The sequence below is a fragment of the Tamandua tetradactyla genome, chromosome 11, assembly GCF_023851605.1.
Source record: "Tamandua tetradactyla isolate mTamTet1 chromosome 11, mTamTet1.pri, whole genome shotgun sequence".
Classification (NCBI taxonomy): Eukaryota; Metazoa; Chordata; class Mammalia; order Pilosa; family Myrmecophagidae; genus Tamandua; species Tamandua tetradactyla.
In genome coordinates this window covers 84,064,656-84,084,812 of record NC_135337.1, presented here as the reverse complement: position 1 = coordinate 84,084,812, position 20,157 = coordinate 84,064,656, and the positions used below count along the sequence as shown (strand labels likewise).

At 53.2% G+C, this 20,157-nt stretch overlaps 1 protein-coding gene across 3 annotated transcripts; it reads left to right on the top strand.

The window, feature by feature from the left end:
• The first annotated feature begins 7,545 nt into the window (after positions 1-7,545).
• On the top strand, positions 7,546-18,639 carry FCER2 (Fc epsilon receptor II). 3 transcript variants are annotated; one of them, XM_077121494.1, is made up of 12 exons: positions 8,776-9,162; positions 11,470-11,590; positions 11,839-11,929; positions 12,693-12,806; positions 13,125-13,211; positions 13,947-14,009; positions 14,200-14,262; positions 14,465-14,527; positions 14,610-14,699; positions 17,265-17,416; positions 17,524-17,630; positions 17,953-18,639. In XM_077121494.1, the coding sequence occupies exons 1-12, from the start codon at positions 9,119-9,121 to the stop codon at positions 18,089-18,091; spliced, it is 1,134 nt and encodes a 377-aa protein (XP_076977609.1). In that variant the 5' UTR covers positions 8,776-9,118; the 3' UTR covers positions 18,092-18,639. The 3 variants fall into 3 exon arrangements, with proteins under 3 accessions (XP_076977610.1, XP_076977609.1, XP_076977611.1); XM_077121495.1 differs by lacking the exons at positions 8,776-9,162; positions 11,839-11,929 and adding an exon at positions 7,546-7,657; XM_077121496.1 differs by lacking the exon at positions 11,839-11,929 and having other exon boundaries at positions 8,789-9,162.
• The last annotated feature ends 1,518 nt before the right edge of the window (positions 18,640-20,157 follow it).

The window sequence follows — 20,157 nt, the reverse complement described above, 5'->3', positions numbered from 1 at the left end:
CCAAAAATGAAAGTAGCCCCGGAGAAGCAAAGTGAGGAACCCCCCCCCCAGGAACAGAGGCTGAAAACCACAGAGCCCAGGAGCAAGGGACCAGCAGATGCTAACCATGTGCCTCCCCAGTTGACAGAGGTGTTCAGAAAAGCCATCAGACTTTCTTGAGTGGAGGTAACCTCTTGTTGGTGCCTTAATTTGGACACTTTCACTTCCTTAGAACTGCAAACCATAACTTATTAAATTTCCCTTTTAAAAGATGTTCCATTTCTGATACAGTACATTCTGGCAGCTTAACTAACTAATACAAGCAGCATTTCTCAAACATTTTGGTCTCAGGACACCTTTATGTCCTTAAAATTATTGAACTCTTTTGATTACGGGGGCTGTATCTATCAATATATAGTGTATTAGAAATTTTTAAATATGTATTTATTAATTCATTAAAGCCATTTAAAAATTTTAATGTGTCTTTTTGCAATTGGTTTTCTATTCTGATTAGATACAAAAGCACCAATGGCTCTGTTTTCAGTAACCAAGATGGAACTGACAATCTATGGGGTGAATTGGCAAAAGAGATACATAAATATCACCATCGAACTCTGATAACATATGCTTATATGAGACAAGACTCTGGGTGACAGTGTTTTGGCACCTTAGAGTTTTGTGGAGTTAAGAGGTATAATGACGTTGGCTGGTTGTTCTTACATATGTTCGATATGGTTATAAAAGAAAAGGATGAGCTGAAGGTTTCAAACTTGCAGCGTAAGTGCCATATGAGAGATGTAAAAGTTGCCATGTGTGCCCTGAAATAAAATCTTATTTCCTGTGACTGCAGACTGGAGATCTCTGAAAACCACACTCAGAGTCTCATTGTGTGAGTAGCAGATTTACAACACAAACTAATTCTCAACCTTGCAGGGTGTCTGCTGTCAAAGTAAGGGCTTAGATCAGAAAAGAATGGGGCCCTGAAACTTGGGATGGGGACATATGGGTTGATAATAATGGCAGTCAGGACATGGAAACCCTGGATTCTGCTGAGTCTTTGTTCTATAGTAGTCTGTCCTGAGGAAATAGCCACCCAATCTCCAGTTCGCCCTGAGGAAAGATTTTCCAGACCTCCAGTCCACCCTGAGGAAAAAGTTTCCAGGCCTCCAGTCCACCATGAGGGGTCTGCCATGCAACCTTTACCTAAAGAGATTAACCCATCAGTGCCTGCTGAACCTGTAATCAACCCCTCTGGGAAAACAGCCCTCACTCCTCTGTCTGGAGAGATTAATCCTGTTTCACAAGATGAAACTGAAAGGGAATGCTCTGAGGTAATTGACTCGAAAGACACTTCTATTTATTTTCATGACCCACCCCTACCACCCCTCTTTTCTCCCAGGCCTATAACTAGGACCCCAAAAGGTGAGGTACAGTGTGTGACCTGTGAGGAGGTAGACAGAAATCAGGGAATATGTGTGGGAATGGATATAAAGGTGTGGGATCATGGTGGAAGGAATATAAGGCTGGATCAGGCTGAATTTATTGATATGGGCCCACTAAGCAGAGATTCTGCATTCAATGTTATAGCTTGAGGGGTGAGAAAAGGCATTGACTGTTTGGATGGTTGGCTGAAGCATGGGTCAAAAGGTGGCCAACATTACCTGAGGCTGAAATGCCAGAACTGCCCTGGTATAATGTAGATGAGGAGACCCAGAGGCTTAGAGAGATTGGAATGTTAGAGTGGATTTATCAAGAAAGTCCTGCTCACACACCCCAGGAATGTCCAGAGGATGCACCTTTTACCAGAACAGTGAGAAATAAACTTGTAAGACTAGCTCCACCATCCCTGAAGAGCTCTGTAGTTGCCCTTCTCTGTAGGTCAGACATGACTGTGGGAACTGCTGTCACTGAGCTGGAATCCTTAAACACAATGGGGATGACGGGATCCCGAGTTGGCAGAAGCCAGGTGGCAGCACTTAATCGCCAAAGACAAGGTGGACGTGGCTATCATAATGGACAGCAAACGCAAAGCAACAGTCAAAACAGTCTGATTTGCAGAGACCTGTGGAATTGGCTAGTAAATCATGGGGTGCCTAAAAGTACAATAGTTAGGCAGTCTGTCTGCTAAATTCTTGTCTGAGTTGAATAAGCAGAAGAGTTCTAGGTCAAGTGAACAGAAGTCTAACTTGAATGACAAAAATATAGAGTCACAGCCCCTTAATCAATTTCCAAACTTGAGGCAGTTTACAGACCCAGAGCTCCTTGAATGAGGGGAGGGCTGGGTACCCTTGGGGAAGGACCCTGTTACACTGCCCAAAATTTATACTGTGAATCTTCCCCCCAGCCTTGCCCAAGGAGACCTACAGTCTTTTACCAGGGTGTCTGTGCATTGGGGAAAAGGAAATGATCAGATATTTGGGGGATTATTAGACACTGGCTCAGAGCTGACATCAATTCCAGGAAACCCAAACTGTCACATTGGGCCACAAGTCAGAGTATGGCTTATGGAGGTCAGGTAATTGATGGAATTTTTTTTGGTCAGGGGAGAGGGGATGCATGGGCCAGGAATCAAACTCAGGTGTCTACCATGGCAGGTGAGCATTATACCCCTGAACCACCCTTACACCCTCTATGGGGTTTTGGCTCAGGCCCATCTTACAGTGGGCCAGTGGGGCCTGGATCCATTCTGTGGTTATTTCCCCAGTTCCAGAATGCATAATTGGAATAGGCATACTCAGCAACTGGAAGAATCCCTACATTGGTTTCCTGACCTTTGTGGAGTAAGTAATATTATGGTAGGAAAGGCCAAGGGAAAGCCACTAGAACTGCCCCTACCCTGCAAAAGTGATAAATCACAAGCAATACCAGATTTCTGGAGGAATTTCAGAGATTAGTGCCACTATTAAGGACTTGAATGTTACAGGGGTGATGATTCCCACCACATCCCCATTCAACTCTCCTATTTGGCTTGTGCAGAAAAGAGATGGGTCTTAGAGGATGACAGTGGACTATTGTAAACTCAACCAGGTGGTGACTCCAATTGCAGCTGCTGTTCCAAATGTGGTATCATTGCTTGATCGAATCAACCCATCCCCTGGTACCTGGTATGTAACTATTGATCTGGCAAATGTTTTTTCTCAATAACTGTTAACAAGAACCACCAAAAACAGTTTGCTTTCATTTGGTAAGGCTAGCAGTATACCTTTACTGTCCTACCTCAGGTGTTTATCAACTTTCCAGCCCTATGCCATAATCTTGTCTGCAGGGAACTTAATCATTTCCCCCTCCCACAAGATAACAGACTGGTCCATTATATTGATGATATAATGTTAATTGGACCTAGTGAGCAAAAAATAGCAACTACTCTAGACTTATTGGTAAGGCATTTGCGTGTCAGAGGATGGGAGAGAAATCCAACAAAATTACAGGGCCTTCCATCTCAGTGAACTTTATAGGTGTACAGTGGTGTTAGGCATGTCAAGATATCCTTTCTAAGGTGAAAGACTGGCTGTTGCATTTGGCCCCTTCTATGACCAAAAACGAGGCACAATTGCCTAGTTGGCCTCTTTGGATTTTGGAGACAACATATTTCTCATTTGGGTGTGCTACTCAGGCCCATTTACTGAGTGACCAGAAAAGTAGCTAGTTTTGAGTGGGGACTAGAAAAAGAGGAGGCTCTGTGACAGGTCCAGGCTGCTGTGCAAGCATCACTGCCACTGGGACCATATGATTCAGCAGATCTAATCGTGTTGAAAGTGTCAATGGCAAATAGAGATGCTGTCCATTTAGGATAATCACAACGCAGACCCTTAGGATTTCGGAGTAAAACCTTGCCATCCTCCGCAGATAGCTGCTCTCCTTTTGAGAAACAGCTTTTGGCCTACTATTGGGCCCTAGTTAGAGACTGAACTCTCAACTATGGCCATCAAGTTACCACGAGACCTGAGTTGCATTATGAGCTAGGTGTTGTCAAGCCATCAAGTTGGCATGCACAGCAGCACTCCATCATAAAATGGAAATGGTGTATAAGAGTTAGGGCTCCAGAAGCAGGTCCTGTGGGCACAAGTAAGTTACATGAGGAGATGGCCCAAATGAGCTATGGCCTCTTGGGGAGTTCCTTACAGTCAGCTGGCCAAGGAAGAGAAAATTCGGACCTGGGTGACAGATAGTTCTGCAGGATATGCAGGTACCACCTGAAAGTGGACAGCTGCAGCACTGGAGCCCCTTTCTGGGATGTCCCTGAAGGACAGTGGTGAGGGGAAATCCTCCCAGCGGGCAAAACTTTGAGCAGTGCACCTGGTTGTTTATTCTGCTTGGAAGGAGAACTGGTGAGAGCTGTTTTTTATTCTGATTCATGGGCTGTTGCTAATGGTTTGGCTGAATGCTCAGAGACTAGTAAGGAAATGATTGGGAAAATTGGTGACAAAGAGTTCTGGGGAAGAGGCATGTGGTTAGAACTTTCTGAGTGGGCTAAAAATGAGAATTTTTGTGTCCCATGTGAGTTCTTCAGAGGGTGACTTCAGCAGAGGAAGGTTTTAACAATCAAGTGGATAAGATGACCCATCTTGTGGATACCAGTCATTCTCTTTTCCTGTCATTGCCCAATGGGCTCAAGAACAAAGTGGTCATGGTGGTAGGGATGGAGGTTATGCATGGGCTCAGCAACATGGACTTCCACTCACCAAGGCTGACCTGGCTACAGCCACTGCTGAGTGTCCAGTCTTCTACCAGCAGAGACCTGCACTCAGTCCCCGATTAACCTTTTAATCATCAGTTGAAGGCTTTTAAGGGGGAGGTGAGAGCTTCAGCAGTCAAAAGGGAGAACCTTCATCTGTACTTCAGCCATCCATCCTCTCCTGGGGAATTTATCAAAAACTTTCATTGGAGTTGCCAGCTTGCAGCCTGTCTTATGGAATTTAGACTTGTGCATTCCCGCAGTTGTGTGAGACACTTCTATAAAATCTCATACTATTTGCAGATATCTCCTGTTGGTTCTGTTTCCCTAGAGAACACTGACTAATATAAATTGTGTGTGCGTTTGTATAACTGTGTATGTCTTATATCTATGTGCACGTAATTTTGTTGTGTGTATTTGTTTATCTGTAGTTTATTGTGTGGTGTTAATATTGGTGTATTTATGCTGTGCATGTGTTTTTGTGTATGGTCTGTGGGTGTTGTGTTTTGCATATGCCTGCTTGTAGTATTTCCATGTACTTGTATGTATCTGTATGTATGCGTTATGTGTGTGATTTGATTGCATTGTATCTGTTTCTATGCATCTCTCTGTGTGTCTATATGTCTGTGTATGTGTGTATATGTGTGTGGTTTGGTTGTATTGTGTAATCTGTATCTTTGCACAAACATTGTGTAGATGTCCATGTGTTATCCAGTTGCAACTGTGTTCACATGTGTGTTTCTTTGGTTGGTTGTGTCGTGGCTGTGTTTCTCTATATTTGTCTGTGTCCATTTGTGCTGTGTCTCTGTGTGTTTGTATGCGTTTGTGTTTGACTGTCTTGTGTTGGTCTGTGTGCCTATATCTTTGTGCGTGTGTGATGTGTAGGTGTCTGTGTGTTACTGTGTTGGTGTGGGTCTACAGTTTGGTTGTGTTACGGTGCCTGTATATTTGTGTATGTCTTGTGTAGATGTGTGTCATTTTGTTGTGCATGTGTCTATGCTGTGCATGGGTCTACGGTCTGGTTGCATTGTGTCCATATTACCTTGCATTTGTCTGTGTGTCTGTATTATGTGTGCTGACTATGCACTGAGTGTGTCTGGTTTTATTGTGCTGTGTCTCTGTGTGTTTGTATGCGTCTGTGTTTGGTTGCCTTGTGTCGGTCTGTGTGTCTGTATCTGTGTGTGCTTGTGGTGTGGATGTGTGCCTTGTGTCTGTGTGCTGTGTATGTGCATGTGGTTTCATGATGTGTGCCTGTCTTTCTGTGTCTCTCCGCGTGCATGTGTGACTTTGTGGGTTATGCTACTGCCTCACCTCACGGGCACCTGGGTGCTGGGGGGCCCCGCCCCACACATCCTTCATCCTGCTGCCTCACATAAGCACTCCCGGGCCTGAACCCAAGTTCCTCAGATTCCCACTTCCCAGCAGCGATGTCCGTGGAAGGAGCTGCAGGGCTCTCTCTGCTGGGGACCAGCTATCGAGAACCCCAGGGCAAGCAGGGACCTTCCTCCGGTGCCCTCCTCTGCAGGGGAAACTGAGGCCCCAAGAGGGACAGAATGCTCAGGCCACACAGCCAGGGCAGGGGGAGGCTGAGGGGCCATAGTCACCTCCCAGGACCTGGGCTTCTGGGGGCGTCTCTGGGTGTGCAAGAGAGGATGGGAGGGATTTCCCCAGCTGGGATGGGGACAGGCATGTCTCCTCGCCACAATGTCCCAGGGGACACCACCAAGCACCCGGAAACATTCAGTAGTGGTCTCCCCTCCTCCTGGAAGGGTCTGCTCAGCGTCACCTCACACCCCCCAGACTTCTAGACCATCCAGACCAAAGCTGCCCCTCCCCAAAGCACCCCCAAATCTGTTTTCCACCACCTAAAACGATCCTCTGAATTCACGGCTTTAAGACCTTGTCTTTCTCCCCTACGAGAACTACCAGAGCTGGAGCTTTGTCTTGTGCCCTGAGCCTGGCGCACAATAGTTGTTGAGTGAATGAGTTAGGAAAGAGGTGACTCAAGAGCAGAGGGAAAGGGAGAGGGAGAGATGGACGGAGATGAGAGGAACAGCGAAAGGGAGGGGCCCGAAGCCAGTACTTTCTCTTCGTCTGTAGGTCATGCTTTCAGGATGGGGAGCGATTCTACCCCCAGGGGACATATTTTGGGTTATCACAACTGGGTGGGGTAGGGGGGAGAAGTTGGAGGTTCTTGCTGGAATCCAGTGGGTAGAGATCAGGGTTGCTGCTAAACATCCTACAATGCACAGGACAAAGAGTGATCTGGCCCCTAATGCCAATAAGGCCCAAGAGGAGAAACCCAGTCAGGAAGGCACCTCCTCCTGGAAGTCCCCGTGGATTTGACAACCACACACCTATGCAAACATGCACTCATCTCTTCTCCCACTCCCGACACCAGGAGAGGCTGGCACCAGCTGGGGTGAGCCCGGGGTTGTGTTGGGGACGGGAGTAGAGTCAGGATCCCATGACGTCCTACCATGTAGGTACTGAGTGCTTGGTGGGCACCTAACTTTGTCCCAGGGGCTGAGGTCCTGTGATGCTGCAGTGGGCGTGGTTCGTTCCTCCCAGGGCTCAGAGGTCAGGGCCATGGGATTAAGCTAGAGTTGCAATCAGGACTTGGGCTGCAGCGGGATCCCGCCTGGGGATTGTCGAGGGTCCCAGGCTGTGCTGGAACCACCCCCCCCCCCGCCTCCCAATCGCGACTTGTGCCAGCTGTGTCTGGACCCAGGAAGGGCTGTGGGCGAGGGCCGGCCCCAGGGTGGAGGTACCCAAACCTGAAAGAAGAACCGGCGCTTCAGACGTGTGGCCCACATCCGCATGGTTTCCTGTTTTTTCCCCAATCTGAGTAGAGAGAAATGTGGTTGACATCGCAGAGGGGAGGGGGTTGGGACGGTCGCGTGACCTGGGTGCTTTGGTCCCCGGAGTCCCGAGTTCAGATTTCGCCCCCACGGCATCCCGCTTATCCCAGCAGGGACCAGGTGTTGAACCCCGCAGGACACGGTATGGCCGGTGGGCACGGGATGGGCACGGGGCGGGAATCTGGGGGCCACAGATCTCCCAAAAACACCTTGGCCCCAAATTCTATCTGGAGCCCCCATCCTTGCCTTCAACACGGCCCAACAGGACTTATTCCCAACAGGACTTATTCCAAGCTTCTTCTTTCTCCTTCCCAAGTCCCATCACTGGGTCAGCCTGCTGTCCACCCAGGCACCGCTGCCGGGACCCAGGCATTGTCCATGGCACTTCCAGATCCCTCACCCCTAAGTCTCACCAAGCCCTTCTCTTCTACCCACCCCACACCAACCTGCTTCTCTCCACCCTCACAGCCACTGCCCCAGGCCATCTCCTCTGCCCTCTGGACCAGGCAACAGCCCCACTCTTAGAGGTCCTTCTGCACGCCTCACCCCCCGACACCCCCACTGTGCTTCCCGCTGTCCTTTGTCCACCCAGCTGTCCCCTTTGATGCTTAGTCTCTTTGATGCTTGCCAGACCACTCACTCTTCTACATGTACGTTCATCCTCTGATATTGGGTAGCATCAGGATGGGCTCAAGACTCTGAAAGTAGGAGGAAGGCTGTTTCACCCTCAGGTTTGGGAAAGTGGGCGACAGACAAAATGGTTCACATTCCAAGGGGACTCTCTGACCAAGCCCCTCTTGGCCGTGGTGGGGGCAGATGTCCAGCTCCAGTGGACAGCCCAGCCTGGCTGTGACTAGGGGGATGAGACATAGGAGCTCAGGGGGGGTGTCTGCTGAGAGGGAGAACTGGAGCAGCAAACCGAGGTGGGAAGGCTGCCCATCTAGGAGTGGGATTTGTGAGAAGGGGGTCCCCTAAGTGAGAGTGGAGAGAAGAGAGCTAAAGATCTGGGGACACATTTTAGGGAGGAAGATCTGGGTGGGTTCTACTATTTGAGGGCTGTGTGACCTTGGACAGGTTACTTAACCTCTCTGTGCTTCAGGTCCACAGGTAGCATTGGTCTGTCGTTTTGAGGGTTTGGGCATGTGAGACACTAAGTACTACTTCCAGAACATTTTGCTACTAAATTGTTACTACGAAGTTGTTGATGTTTGACCTGAAATATCTTATGTATTATCTTTCTCTCTCTCTCTGTCCATGCTCCCCCTGCTTCTTTGCCCTGGTGGCATAATGATTTAATGCAAGTCACGCTGCCTGCAATCCCAGCTCTAGCCCTTACCACCTCCAGCACTTTGGGAATGTGATTTAGCCTCTCTCCCCCTGAGACGCTTACCTGAGGAATAGAGATGAGAGTAGCGAAGACGATATGGGGTTGGTGGAGGGTCAAAGACCTGATGCATGGAGCGCGATTAACCGGGTGGCAAGTCCCTAATTAGATCCATGGAAATAGAAGCTGCTGATAGGTGGATGCTCAGAAGAAAGGGTCTGTCCTATGTCTCCTCTCCACCGCCACCACGGCCTGCACGGCATCTGCTGAACTCTCCAGATGGTTCCGACTAATCAGAAGGACAGGGACACGTTCGAAGTCATGTGAGTGTGTGTCTGTGAATGTGTTGCATATGTGTGTGACTCTGTGAATATGTGTACAGGTGTGTGTGTGCACCTGTGTGAGTATGACTGTGTCTCTGTGGGACTGTTCATGTGTGTGAATCACGTGTCATGTGCACAGCCGTGTCTGAGAGTGAGTTGTACACGTGTGATTTGTCTTGGGTGTGTGTGAATATGTGTGCAAACATGTATGTTTCTGTTTGTGGTTGTGTTTGTTGTGAATACAAGTGAATATATGTGATTTGTTTTGTGTGAGTGTAATTGGGAATGTATATGCACGTGTAACTGCAAATGGATGGGTGATTGTGCATGTATGTGCATCTATGTGGTTGTGTGCATGTCTGTGTCTGTGTGAGTGTGTGTGAGCATGTGCATCTGTGCGTGTGACTGTGAGAATGTGTGATTGTGTCTGCGTGTGTGACAACGGTGTGCACATGCCTGACATGTCTGCGCGTGACATGAATGTGGCTGTAGTTCTTGTGTGAGGGCATCTCTGAGTGTCTGCCAGTGTGTAAAGGTATACATGTAGGGCTCTAAGTGTGTGCACATGGGCAGGCATGTATGCATGCACACTGCATGACTTGGGTGGTGGTGCACAAGTGTTTGTGTGTGCTTGTGTGGTTGTGTGTGACTGTGTGCCCGTGTGTGACTGTCTCTGTGGTGGTATGCAGGCAGGCTTGTGTAACTGTGTGGTTGTGTGCATGCATTTGGCTGTATGCGTGTGAATGTGTGTGCAAGTGTAAGTGTGTGTAGGCATGGGGAGTGGACATCAAAGCCTTTTTGAAAGACATGATGGATGCATAGGAGGAGGTCTACAGTTAGAAAAGGGGGGGAAGGCTGGTCAGGCAGGGGTCCCAGCACAGACAGAAGGTCAGGCAGGGGTCCCAGCACGGACAGAAGGTCAGGCAGGGGTCCCAGCACGGACAGAAGGTCAGGCAGGGGTCCCAGCATGGACAGAAGCTGGCCAGCCTACGCGGCCCAACAGAGAAGATAAGTTTGGCACTGAGGGTCACGGTGGAGGCCACAAATAGGGATGGAAGTTCCCAGGTTTAGGAAGACGGCCCAGCCGCTGGCCACCCTGCACACTCACCAACCAGGGGTGTCATGTCCCGAGGTGGTTGTGCAAACAGCCTCCTCCATCAAACCGCTGGAGTTCAAATTCCAGTCCCACCAATGTGTGCCACGGGAAAACTTACCCTCTTGGTATCTCAGTCCCACCGAGAGAAGCTGGACCTCCTTGCCCCGCCGGCACCCTATCCCAGCAGCGGTTTAGGGAGCACCCGCTGTGCGCTGGACTTCGCCCAGCAGGATTGACGCTGTCATTCACCCGCAGTGTCACTGATCCGGGAAGAAGCCGGGGTTCAGGCCCAGGTCTGACCAGCTCAGGCTTGGACATGTCCTGCTGGCTGCCCCTTCTCTGTCATGGCTGCAGGACTGGGGCACCTCCGACCTCCTCCCACAAGGGCAAAGGCCCAATTTGAGCTGCCGTTCCTCACAGCCTGGCTTCCTCCAGCCCTGCCTCACACAGGCTCAGGGAAGTGGTTTGGCCACAGTCACACAGCCAGGGGCAGCTGGGGCCCTGAGGCACACATCTGACTCTGGAGCCCATACACTTTGGCACACAGTAGGTGATGCATGCACCCATTCCTAAAAGGACTTAAAGGTCGCCCAGGGCACGCTGGCGGAGGAGCAGGCTGAGAGCTGGGTGCGGAGTCTTTGCATTTCCCAGCAGGAACTGATACAGTATAGGCGTCCAGTAAACGCGTCAGATCTGAAGACCCACTCTGCGCAGCTCTGTGCCTCAAGCCTCACATGCATTATTATCTCATTTGACCCCTACCACAGCTCCATGAATTGGGTACCATCATTTTCACAATTTTACAGGGGGAAAACTGAGGCTCGGAAAGGTTGAGTACTGGCCTAGGTGGCACAGGCAGTGAGAGAAACAAGAGCGGGCAATGATTTCGGGGACTCCTATGTGCCAGGTATTGTCCACAGCACAGCTCACCAAAACTCTAAGGCAGGCTCAGGAATTTAAGCCACTTCCTCAAGGTCACCCAGGTGTGCAATTATTGAGCACCTACTGTATACCTCGAAAGGCCCTGGGGAACCCTGCTTCTAGTCTCAGGCCTGTGACCCTCCATACCCACTGTCTCGCCCAGGTGGTCACATCACCGATCCCCAGTCGTGAGCTAAAAATTTCAGCAAATGGTCACCGAGCCCACCGACTCCCAGAGGCTGCTCTGTGTCTGTAATTAGAACCTACTGTCTCACCTTAAATCCCATTAGAACCCAGATTCCAGCAGCAGCTGTAACTGTGCCCCTCCAGTGGACTGTCTTGGCAAGTGGTGAGATCCCCATCACCTGGAGAGTCCAAGCAGGGCCGCCATGGAGGAACATCCCTACACAGGTGGGAGAACCCTCTGGTGCTGACATTGACAGGAACGAGGGTCCTGAGCCCCTGCCTAGGGCCTGGCGGGGTGGGGGTGGGGGTGGGGATGCTCCCAGGCCCCTCTCTGGAAAGGAGGGTGAATTTCTAGGAAAGGCCCAGGATAGGGGGCCCAGACTGGACTTCCTGGCCCAAAGCCAAGCTGGAGAGGGAACTGCAGGTCCCTCCCTTCTCTGACTCAACACTTTCCGGACCAAAAACGGCTCCAGCTGGAGTGCTGGCAGCCCAGTGGTATCGGAGGCCAAGGGACCATGGACTCAGAAGAAGTGGAAGCTAGCACGACGGGTCCCCAGAGCCAGGGTGAGGGGACGGAGGGGGAAAGGCTTGGGGTGGGGGGGCAAGGCAAGTATTGGTAGATCTGGGGGAGGTGACATCCGGAGGGGTGGGGAGGGGCTCAGATGAGAGGGGTGAATTGAGACCCCTGCCCTGGGTTTGAGGAAGGGGCTTGGGGCGAGAACAAGCATCAGGGCAGAGCCCGAGGGCCCAGACGCAGAGGTGAGGGCTGGGGGCCAGAGGGGGAGGGGAGAGGAGGACCCAGACATCTGGAGGTGAGGCTGGGGATGGGCGTTTGGGGGACAACCGAACCCACAAAAAAGGAGGATGACCACAGGTGTTAAAAGTGAGAGCTGAGTCGGGGTCAGCCATCTGAGGCGGGGGGGGCTAGGAGGAGAGTCCCAGCTCCTGGCCTGGACCTGGACCCGTATCAAACCTGAGTCTGGGCAGATAAGCAGTAACAGCGAGCTGGACAGGAGAGGGCCAGAGGGGCAGCCCCAAGGATGCACAGATGCAGAGATGGATAGATCAAGGTCAGAGGGACAGATGAGCATGCTGTGGATCAGTCAGACAGGGGCACTGAAAGACCGCACATACTGGGGAAGGTGGGCAGAGGAGGTCAGGGGTCCACTGTGACCCTCTGCTTTGGTACAGGCTCAGGACAGGCCGCCTGGATGCTGGGGTTCTGGGGGATGGTAAGCCGGGCAGAGCTGGAGCCCAGCCTCAGCCTGAGCCCCTCATTGCTGATTCCTGTCCTTTCCCCTCCACCCCTGCCCATCACCCTCTGCAGATATTGTGAATGTTCCCAGGAAGCAGCGCGGCAGGCAGGGGACGCAGCTCCTGCTATTGGGGCTGGGGACCGCCACGCTGTGGGCTGTGCTGCTAACCCTGCTTCTCCTGTGGCGTGAGGACACCCCCAGCCCCACACATCCCCCAAACCACTGCCCTCCTCCCACCATTCCCTCCCAGACCCTTCCCCCACCCCACCCCAAAAACCCTGAGGAGCTAACATACCCCTCCGAGCCCCATTTCCCCAGCAGGGTTCCCACCTCGACCCTGCCCCCTCCTACAGCCCGTCAACCAACATCCCCGTCTCCCACCCTTTCAGCACCTCCCATGGGTCAGGTCCAAGGCCCCCTTGCCCAGCTGGCATGTGGGAGGGGAGGGAGGAAGGCTCACTTGTCAAACCCTCCGCTCCCCTTCTCTACCTCTCCCTCCCCAGACTGGGACACTGCCAAGAGCCTGAAACAGCTGGAGGACACAGCCGCCAAGAGCCTGAAACAGCTGGAGGATGCTGCCGCCCGGAACGGTATGAGGTGGCCAGGGGTGGGGTCCGGGCGCCAGGCTCTGGTCCTGCTCCTGCCACTGGCTGCTGTGGGACCTAGGGAAAGAGCCGCCCCTCTCTGGGCCTCAGTGTCCTCCCCGGGAACCGAGGGTCAGCCCGTGTTACCCTCCCCACTCCTCCGGGGTGAAAACCCAGAGAGCAGGGAGGGCCCTGAGAAGTGTCTGGTAGCATCGTAATATCGGTAGCTGGCGGGCCTTATGTAACCCCCCCATCTCGTGCCTTAGTTTCTTCCTCTGTAAGATGGGCAAAATTTTAGTGCTGTGAGGTGGGACCGAGCCAAGACTTGTGAAGCACTTGGGACGGCGCCTGGTGCCCAGTGAAGTTTCCATAAATGCCAGCTGCTTCTATCTTTAATTCTGGGGCTGGGAATACTCTAAGGTCACTCCATCCTTCTTTGTATTTTTATAGGTCATTTCCCCCCTCCCCCAAAATTAAAAGCAAAGAGCAGTGGCTATTGTGTATTAGGTTGCTGGAAGGAGGTTAAATGGGCTTTGCTCCTCGTTTCTAAATGCCCTGTGATTTCTTTCACAATAAAAAACATTTGTACATCCAAACAAACAGCAGTGGGCATGGTGTCTAAGTGGAGGGCGGGGGGCCCTGACCCCTGCACTTGGTGCTGAGCCGAGGTTGGAGGGGGGGTTCAAGAGGAACCTGCCTTCCCGGTCCCTGAGGACACCTCTTCTCTCGTGCTACCCCCAGTCTCTCAAGTTTCCAAGAACTTGGAAAAACACAAGAGTGAACAGCTGGACCAGAAATCCCAGGGTGAGCAGCCTGAGGTCGGGATCTGGTGTGGGGGAAGGGGCGGAGGGGGTCTTGGGTTGTGCTTTAGATCTGTCCACCCATGAGCTGCAAAGCGAGCAGACAGCCCTTTTCAAAGGCTAGTGTGAGGCCGAGGGGCTGGGGTGGGAGATGGGGGGACTTGCTTGTGGCTAAGCCCCTCTCCTGCAACCAGATGCCCAGATGGTAGAGAACATGGAGAGAATCCAAGCTGAACAGAACAGAATGAAATCTCAGGGTAAGGCACTGGCAGTGGTGGTGACTGGCGGTGGGGTGGGGTGGGGGGTTGTGTCAGACTGGCATGGCGTCTGGCATGGAGTCAGATGTAGGGGGCTGTCCTGGAGCCATGGGGGTCCGTAAGGCTTAAGGCCAGGCTCAGGGACTCCCCGGTTTGTATGAACCATCCCTGAGACCAGCCCCCCACCTACCCACCCAACCAGACTCTGAGTTCTCCAGGAACCTGGATGGACTTCAGGATGATCTGAGCAGCTTCAAGTCCTACAGTGAGTCTTGGGGGGGACCGGCCAGGGAGGGGCCCTGCAAACCCATCTCTCAGCACTGACCCATCTACCCCATTCACCCAAGGCTTGAACGAGAGGCGCACAGCCGAGGACTCATTGGAGAGACTCCAGGAGGAGGTGGCAAAGCTGCGGATAGAGCTACGGGGGTGGAAAGGTGAGTGTTTGCAGGCATATGGGTGTGTACATGTGATAGTGTATAACTGTGCATTGACAGGGGTCTGTGAGCCTCTGGGCGTGTTGGTGTATATGTATGTGTATACAACACGTGTGTGTGATGTGAGGCAGTCTAACGATATGTTTGTGGGACGTGGGTGTGGTTGTGGAACACAAACAGAGGCTTGTGTGTGGCTGAGTGTGCATGGAGTGCACAGATGAGGTGCGTGTTGCAGCACGGACTATGTGTTTATGTGTATGTGAGTTTATATGTGTGGCAGGACAGATGGGCACACAAGGATCCCCTCGCTGATTCCTGCTGTTTCCCTCCACCTATCTGGGAGGTTTCCCACACTTCTTTCCTCCATCAAATAAAAGCATTCCTCCATTGACCATCGCTGGTTTCCTCTGCGCTCTCCTGTCCTCCACCCACCGTGCCTTCATGGAAGGGTACCAGTAGGACTCCCTCAACCTCAGCCCTTTGGAAGACTGCCTGATCCTGCTGGGGGCTGGAGAGGGGGACGTCTGCAGTGCGGGGGTGGCAGAGGTGGAGGCAGGGTGCAACCAGAGGCCAGCAGGGGAAAGTCTGTGCAGCACAAGGGGAAGTCTGCGCCTTTAACCTGGAACAGGAACCCGGTCTGCACAGCTTTTCTGTGGCTTTTTGCATGTCCCGCAGTCCCACCCCTTGGTTTCTGACTTCCTCCTCTGGGAAGCCCCAGGTTCCCCAATTAGGTAAGAGAAGAGGAAGGATTTCTGCTTGGTGGGAAGGAGTCCTGTCTGCTGGGACAGACGTGGTGTGGCTTTGGGAATCCCAGCGAGAAACCCCAGTGTTCACTCTAGAGGGAATGGTGGGACCGAATAGGGCTCAACTGCAAAAGTTTACCCCTCATTTCCTACCCAGACCCTGAGGTGCCCCCAAATTTCAGGCCATGGCCAGATGGTCTAACTCTGGGCTGACCCTTGCTGACCATGTGACACACACTCCAAGCATCTTCCCCAAAGTCTTTAAAATGTGTTTTCATGCTGCTTCTCCGAGGGATGTGTGGAGATCGCCACCTAAAGTGCCAGAAGCACTGCCAGCTCTGTTCTCCCGAGAGGCTCTCAAACGACTGACTCCAGATCTCTTAGAAATATTCAACCAAAGCTATGGAATCCTTCCTACATGTTACTATAACAAAATCTATTATAAATCAGTAGAAGGTCCATGCAGTGATGGTGGATTTAATCTCCTACCTGATAGAGTTGGTGATGGCGACAGTGCCTGGAAGCTTCTTTCGTGTGGGTGGGAGGGGAAGGGAGAATGACACCAAGATGGCCCCCTGTAGAGGGCACAGGGACCCAAGATTCCAGCCCTGTGGTCCCTGACTAATCCTTTCGGCTGGAAGAAATCATCTCAATTTCCCAGAAAGTGGCCAGGGGTGTGGTGTTGAGGTGCTGGCGGAGCTCTTAGTAGAGCCTTTGTGGGGACAGAGCATGGGGAAAACGAGGGTGGTTGTGGCCAGTGTGGTCTCGTGTTGCTGTTGGCACTGGTGGTTAATACATGGTTGGTATAGTGTTGGCGATGAGGGGATGTTGTTGGAAAGAGTGGGCGCCTATAACGATGGTGTTGGTGATAAAGGGGCTCCTGCTGATGGCATTTATGGTGGTGATGGTTGCTGGTCAGGCAGTGTTCGTGGTGATGGCACTGGCAGCAGAGGTGCTGCTGGTCATGAAGTGTCTGTGGTGTTGGTGCTGCTGGCTGGGGGGCTGCTGGCCATGAGGTGTCTTTGGTGGTGGTATTGGCAGTCGTTGCTGGCTGTGAGGGGTTGGTGATGACGGTCTTGGTGGTTGAAGTGTTCCTTGACGTAGAGGCAACTGTGGTGGTAGTACAGGTTCCGAGGCGTTGATGGACACGCGGTCGTTGTAGCGATAGTGTTGGTGGCTGAGGAGCTTGCTGGCTTGCCATATGGTGTTTGTGGAGACGGTACTGGTGGTGGAGGTGTGGCTTACTTTGGATGTGTTTGTGGCGGTGTCTATGGTGGTTGAGGTGCTGCTAGCCAGGAGGCATCTGTGGTGATGTTGGCGGTTGAGGAGCTGCTCTCTGTGGATGTTTGTGGTGACGGTGCTGGCAATTGAAGGGCTGTTGGGCGTGTCACTGGTGGTAACGGATACACTGCTGGCCCTGAGGTGTTTCTGATAACGGTGTTGGCTGTCAAGGAGGTGCTGGCCCTGAGTGTTGGTGGCTGAGGCACTGCCGACCACGAGGAGTTTGTGACAATGGTGTTGGCAGTGGAAGGGCAACTGGCGTGAGGTGTGTGCAGAGGTAGAGTTGGAGGTGGAAACTGGCCATGAGGTTCGTCACGCTCGAGCTGCTGGGTGTGGAGCTGGTGTTGCGTGTCAGCCTCGGAGCCCCAGGGAAGGAGCAGCCTGCATGGCCCTCTGAGGCTCCGGAGTGGGGGGTCTGCTTACAGTCCAGGCCGCAGGAGTGATGCCAAGAGAAGCACTGCCACCCACTCTGGCCACTCGAGCCACTCTGCCCAGCTCGGTGCTCACACAGCCACCCCCCTGAGCATCTCCTCTCCCCCAGGCATCACGTGCAACACGTGCCCCGAGAACTGGGTCAACTTCCAGACGAAATGCTACTACTTTGGGGAAGGTGCCAAGTCCTGGATCCAGGCCCGCTATGCCTGCAGCGACCTGCAAGGGCGCCTGGTCAGCATCCACAGCGCGGAGGAGCAGGTGGGCCTGGGGCTCTGCAGGGGGCATGGTGTGTGGTGGAGGAGGGGGGGTGGGAAAGGAAGCACCTGGGTGTGTCTCCCCATCCTCCAGCCCTGTCCTGCCCCCAGGCCTTCCTGACCAAAAGCGCCAACAAAAAGGGCTCGTGGATTGGCCTTCAGGATCTGCACGTGGAGGGGGAGTTTACCTGGATGGATGGGAGTCCTTTGGACTACAGGCAAGGCGGGGGGGCCGGATAGGAGGGGGGCTAGGCCAGCGCTCAGAGAAGGGGAAGCTCTGGGTTGAAAGGGAAGGAAATTGGGGGGTAGGGGCCCCAGGGAAATGTCTGGAATGCAACTGAAGAGTCTGAGGTTGGGAGAACAAGGAAGGAGTCTGCAGGGGGAATCTCTAGACTGTAGTTGGGGTCAGAAAACAAGGATGGGCAGGGAAGGCCTAGGCTCAGACAGGGGGTGTCTAGGCTGCAGGGAAAGGGATGGGGCGGGGAGGGGGGCATCTCCTTGCCCTCCCCCCTCCCCTGACTGGGACCCTTTTTGCTCCAGCAATTGGCGGCCTGGGGAACCCAACGGCCATGACCAGGACGAGGACTGTGTGATGATGCAGGGCTCCGGGCAGTGGAATGATGCTTTCTGCCGCAGCCTGCTGGACGGCTGGGTGTGCGAGCAGCTGGCCACGTGCTGAGTACCTGCTGCCCCGCCTGGCCTCGCTGCGGCCCTGGGACCTGCTCCCAGCTGCTGACCACGACAGCTTCCGGCCCAGCCCAGGTGGAGCGCCCCCTGCCGTCCGCATCACTCCCACATCACCCTTTTCTGTGAGAACAGCCAGGCCCAGAGTTGAACACTGAGGACCCCTGACCAAGGACTGAAGGGTACCAGTGACATTTTTCTCCGGCCCAAACAGATGCCCCGGGAAGAACAAGGCAGCTGGCCCGGCCCCACCTCCCGCCGATGCCCTAGATGGCCTGTCCTTGGCTTCTGGGCCAGCTGGACTCCGTCACCCCATCCCTGTCTCCAAGTGCTCCGAGTTCCCTGAACGCCAAGCAGCCCCCTCCCCACTTCCCGCCAGCAGGACACTGAACCCGCCCCCAGCCCTCATTGCGGACCTCGGGGTGCTTCCCCTAAGACCCAACCCGTTTCCCAGACGCAGCTGCTCAGCATTGCAGGAGAGACCCCAAACTCACGCAGCGAGGCCCCCCACCCTGCTGCATAAATAAATTGGGACAATGGAAGTGGGATCTGTAACCTCCCTGTGATTTTTTCCCTACTTTATGCACAGCATTTACTAGCCTGGAGATTAAGGTGCCAGAGTCCACACTCCCAGGATCCCCAGGACTTTTGTAGGGTGAGAGAGCGGCCCGCTCTGACTTTACCTGTCCAGTCTGCAGAGGTGGAGCTCACAGGGCTCCCAGGGGGTAGGGTGGGTGGGGTGGACGCGGGCCGGGCTGACAGGGCTTGGCGGTACACAGAAGGTACTCAGTAAGTGCTAACCAGCTGGAGAGGACACGGTATCTAGGGAGGTGCTCTGAGCACTGGTGGCCCCTGCTCAGGGTCAGCGTCTCAGCTTGGCCAAGGGCAGTCTCTGCACCTGAAGCTGACAGAGGCAGGGAGGCAGGGCAGGAGGACAGGACACCCCTCCTCAGGCTTCTCACCTGTGCTCCCTCTTCCTGGAGCCGCACAAACACTCACAGGAGTCTTTGACCCACTGAAGAGGGAGGAATCCAAGAGAAGAGGCCCATGTGGGACCACCACGTGCCATCACCCAACATCCTAGGACCTGGGTGACCCAGGGCCCAGCCGTGGCTGATTCTGGAAGGGGTCAGGGCGGGGCACGGACAAGGGTGGGAGCTGGATTGGACGCCCCAGCCCACTTTTCTCTCCTCGACGCCCACTCCCAACTTCTACCCCAACCCTTCCTGGACTCCAGGCCAGTGCCTGCCTGCCTATCCTGTCCACCAGGGGGCCGCATGGCTCCATCCCACCAGACACAGTCTCACCATGACCGACTCCCAAATCCCTAAGAGAACGGGCTCTCCCATCAAAACACACTCACAATCTCCCAGCTTCCCAGCCCCTCCGGCCGAAACCAGGGTCTGGGCCCCCATTCTCCTCGCCTGACTGTGCAGCCATCAGCTGTCTGGGCTCTCATCGCTCCACTGCTCCTAAACCTCCCATAGGTTTCCTTCCTGCTCAGAGCAAAAGCCAAAACCCTACCAGCACCTCCACACCTTACCGCCCCAATTTCATCTCCTTCCTCTCTCCCACACACCAGCCTACTTCCTTGAACTTGCAGGCCAGCTTCTGCCCAAGGGTCTTTGCACTCGCTGTTTCTCCACCTGGAACACTCTCCCCGCAAACCCCACCCCATCATCACATCACTGGGGTTTACTCCTTCAGTCTTTGTTCAAATGTCTCCTTCCTGGTAAGGCCTATTCTGAGTGCTCCCCTCCCTGCAAAAAAAAACAACATAATTTTAACCTGATTTCCAATCCCCCTAACCCCATTCTTCTTTCTCCCTGTGGCCCTCTTCTCCTTCTAACAAAATAGTCATTTACTAACGTGCGTCTTGTCCGTCTCCCCCAATTAGAGTGAGTGCTTCAGGAGGGCTTGTGTGTTTTATTCTCAGTTGGGTCCCATGGCACAGGGCAGGCACTCAAATGCTGTCCAATTAATCTGTGTGATGACGGGCAAATGACCTCCAGTGACTCGCCTTCTGCTGTGAGACGAGGTGACGCCACCTCCCTGGCTCCC

Excerpts from the sequence above, each read along its gene's own strand:
- FCER2 (XM_077121494.1), top strand. The coding sequence starts at position 9,119 with ATGGTTCCGACTAATCAGAAGGACAGGGACACGTTCGAAGTCAT. Across the intron at positions 9,163-11,469 it reads AGGGACACGTTCGAAGTCAT|AACCCAGATTCCAGCAGCAG; the intron begins GTGAGTGTGTGT and ends AAATCCCATTAG. Across the intron at positions 11,591-11,838 it reads GGAGGAACATCCCTACACAG|CTGGAGTGCTGGCAGCCCAG; the intron begins GTGGGAGAACCC and ends AAACGGCTCCAG.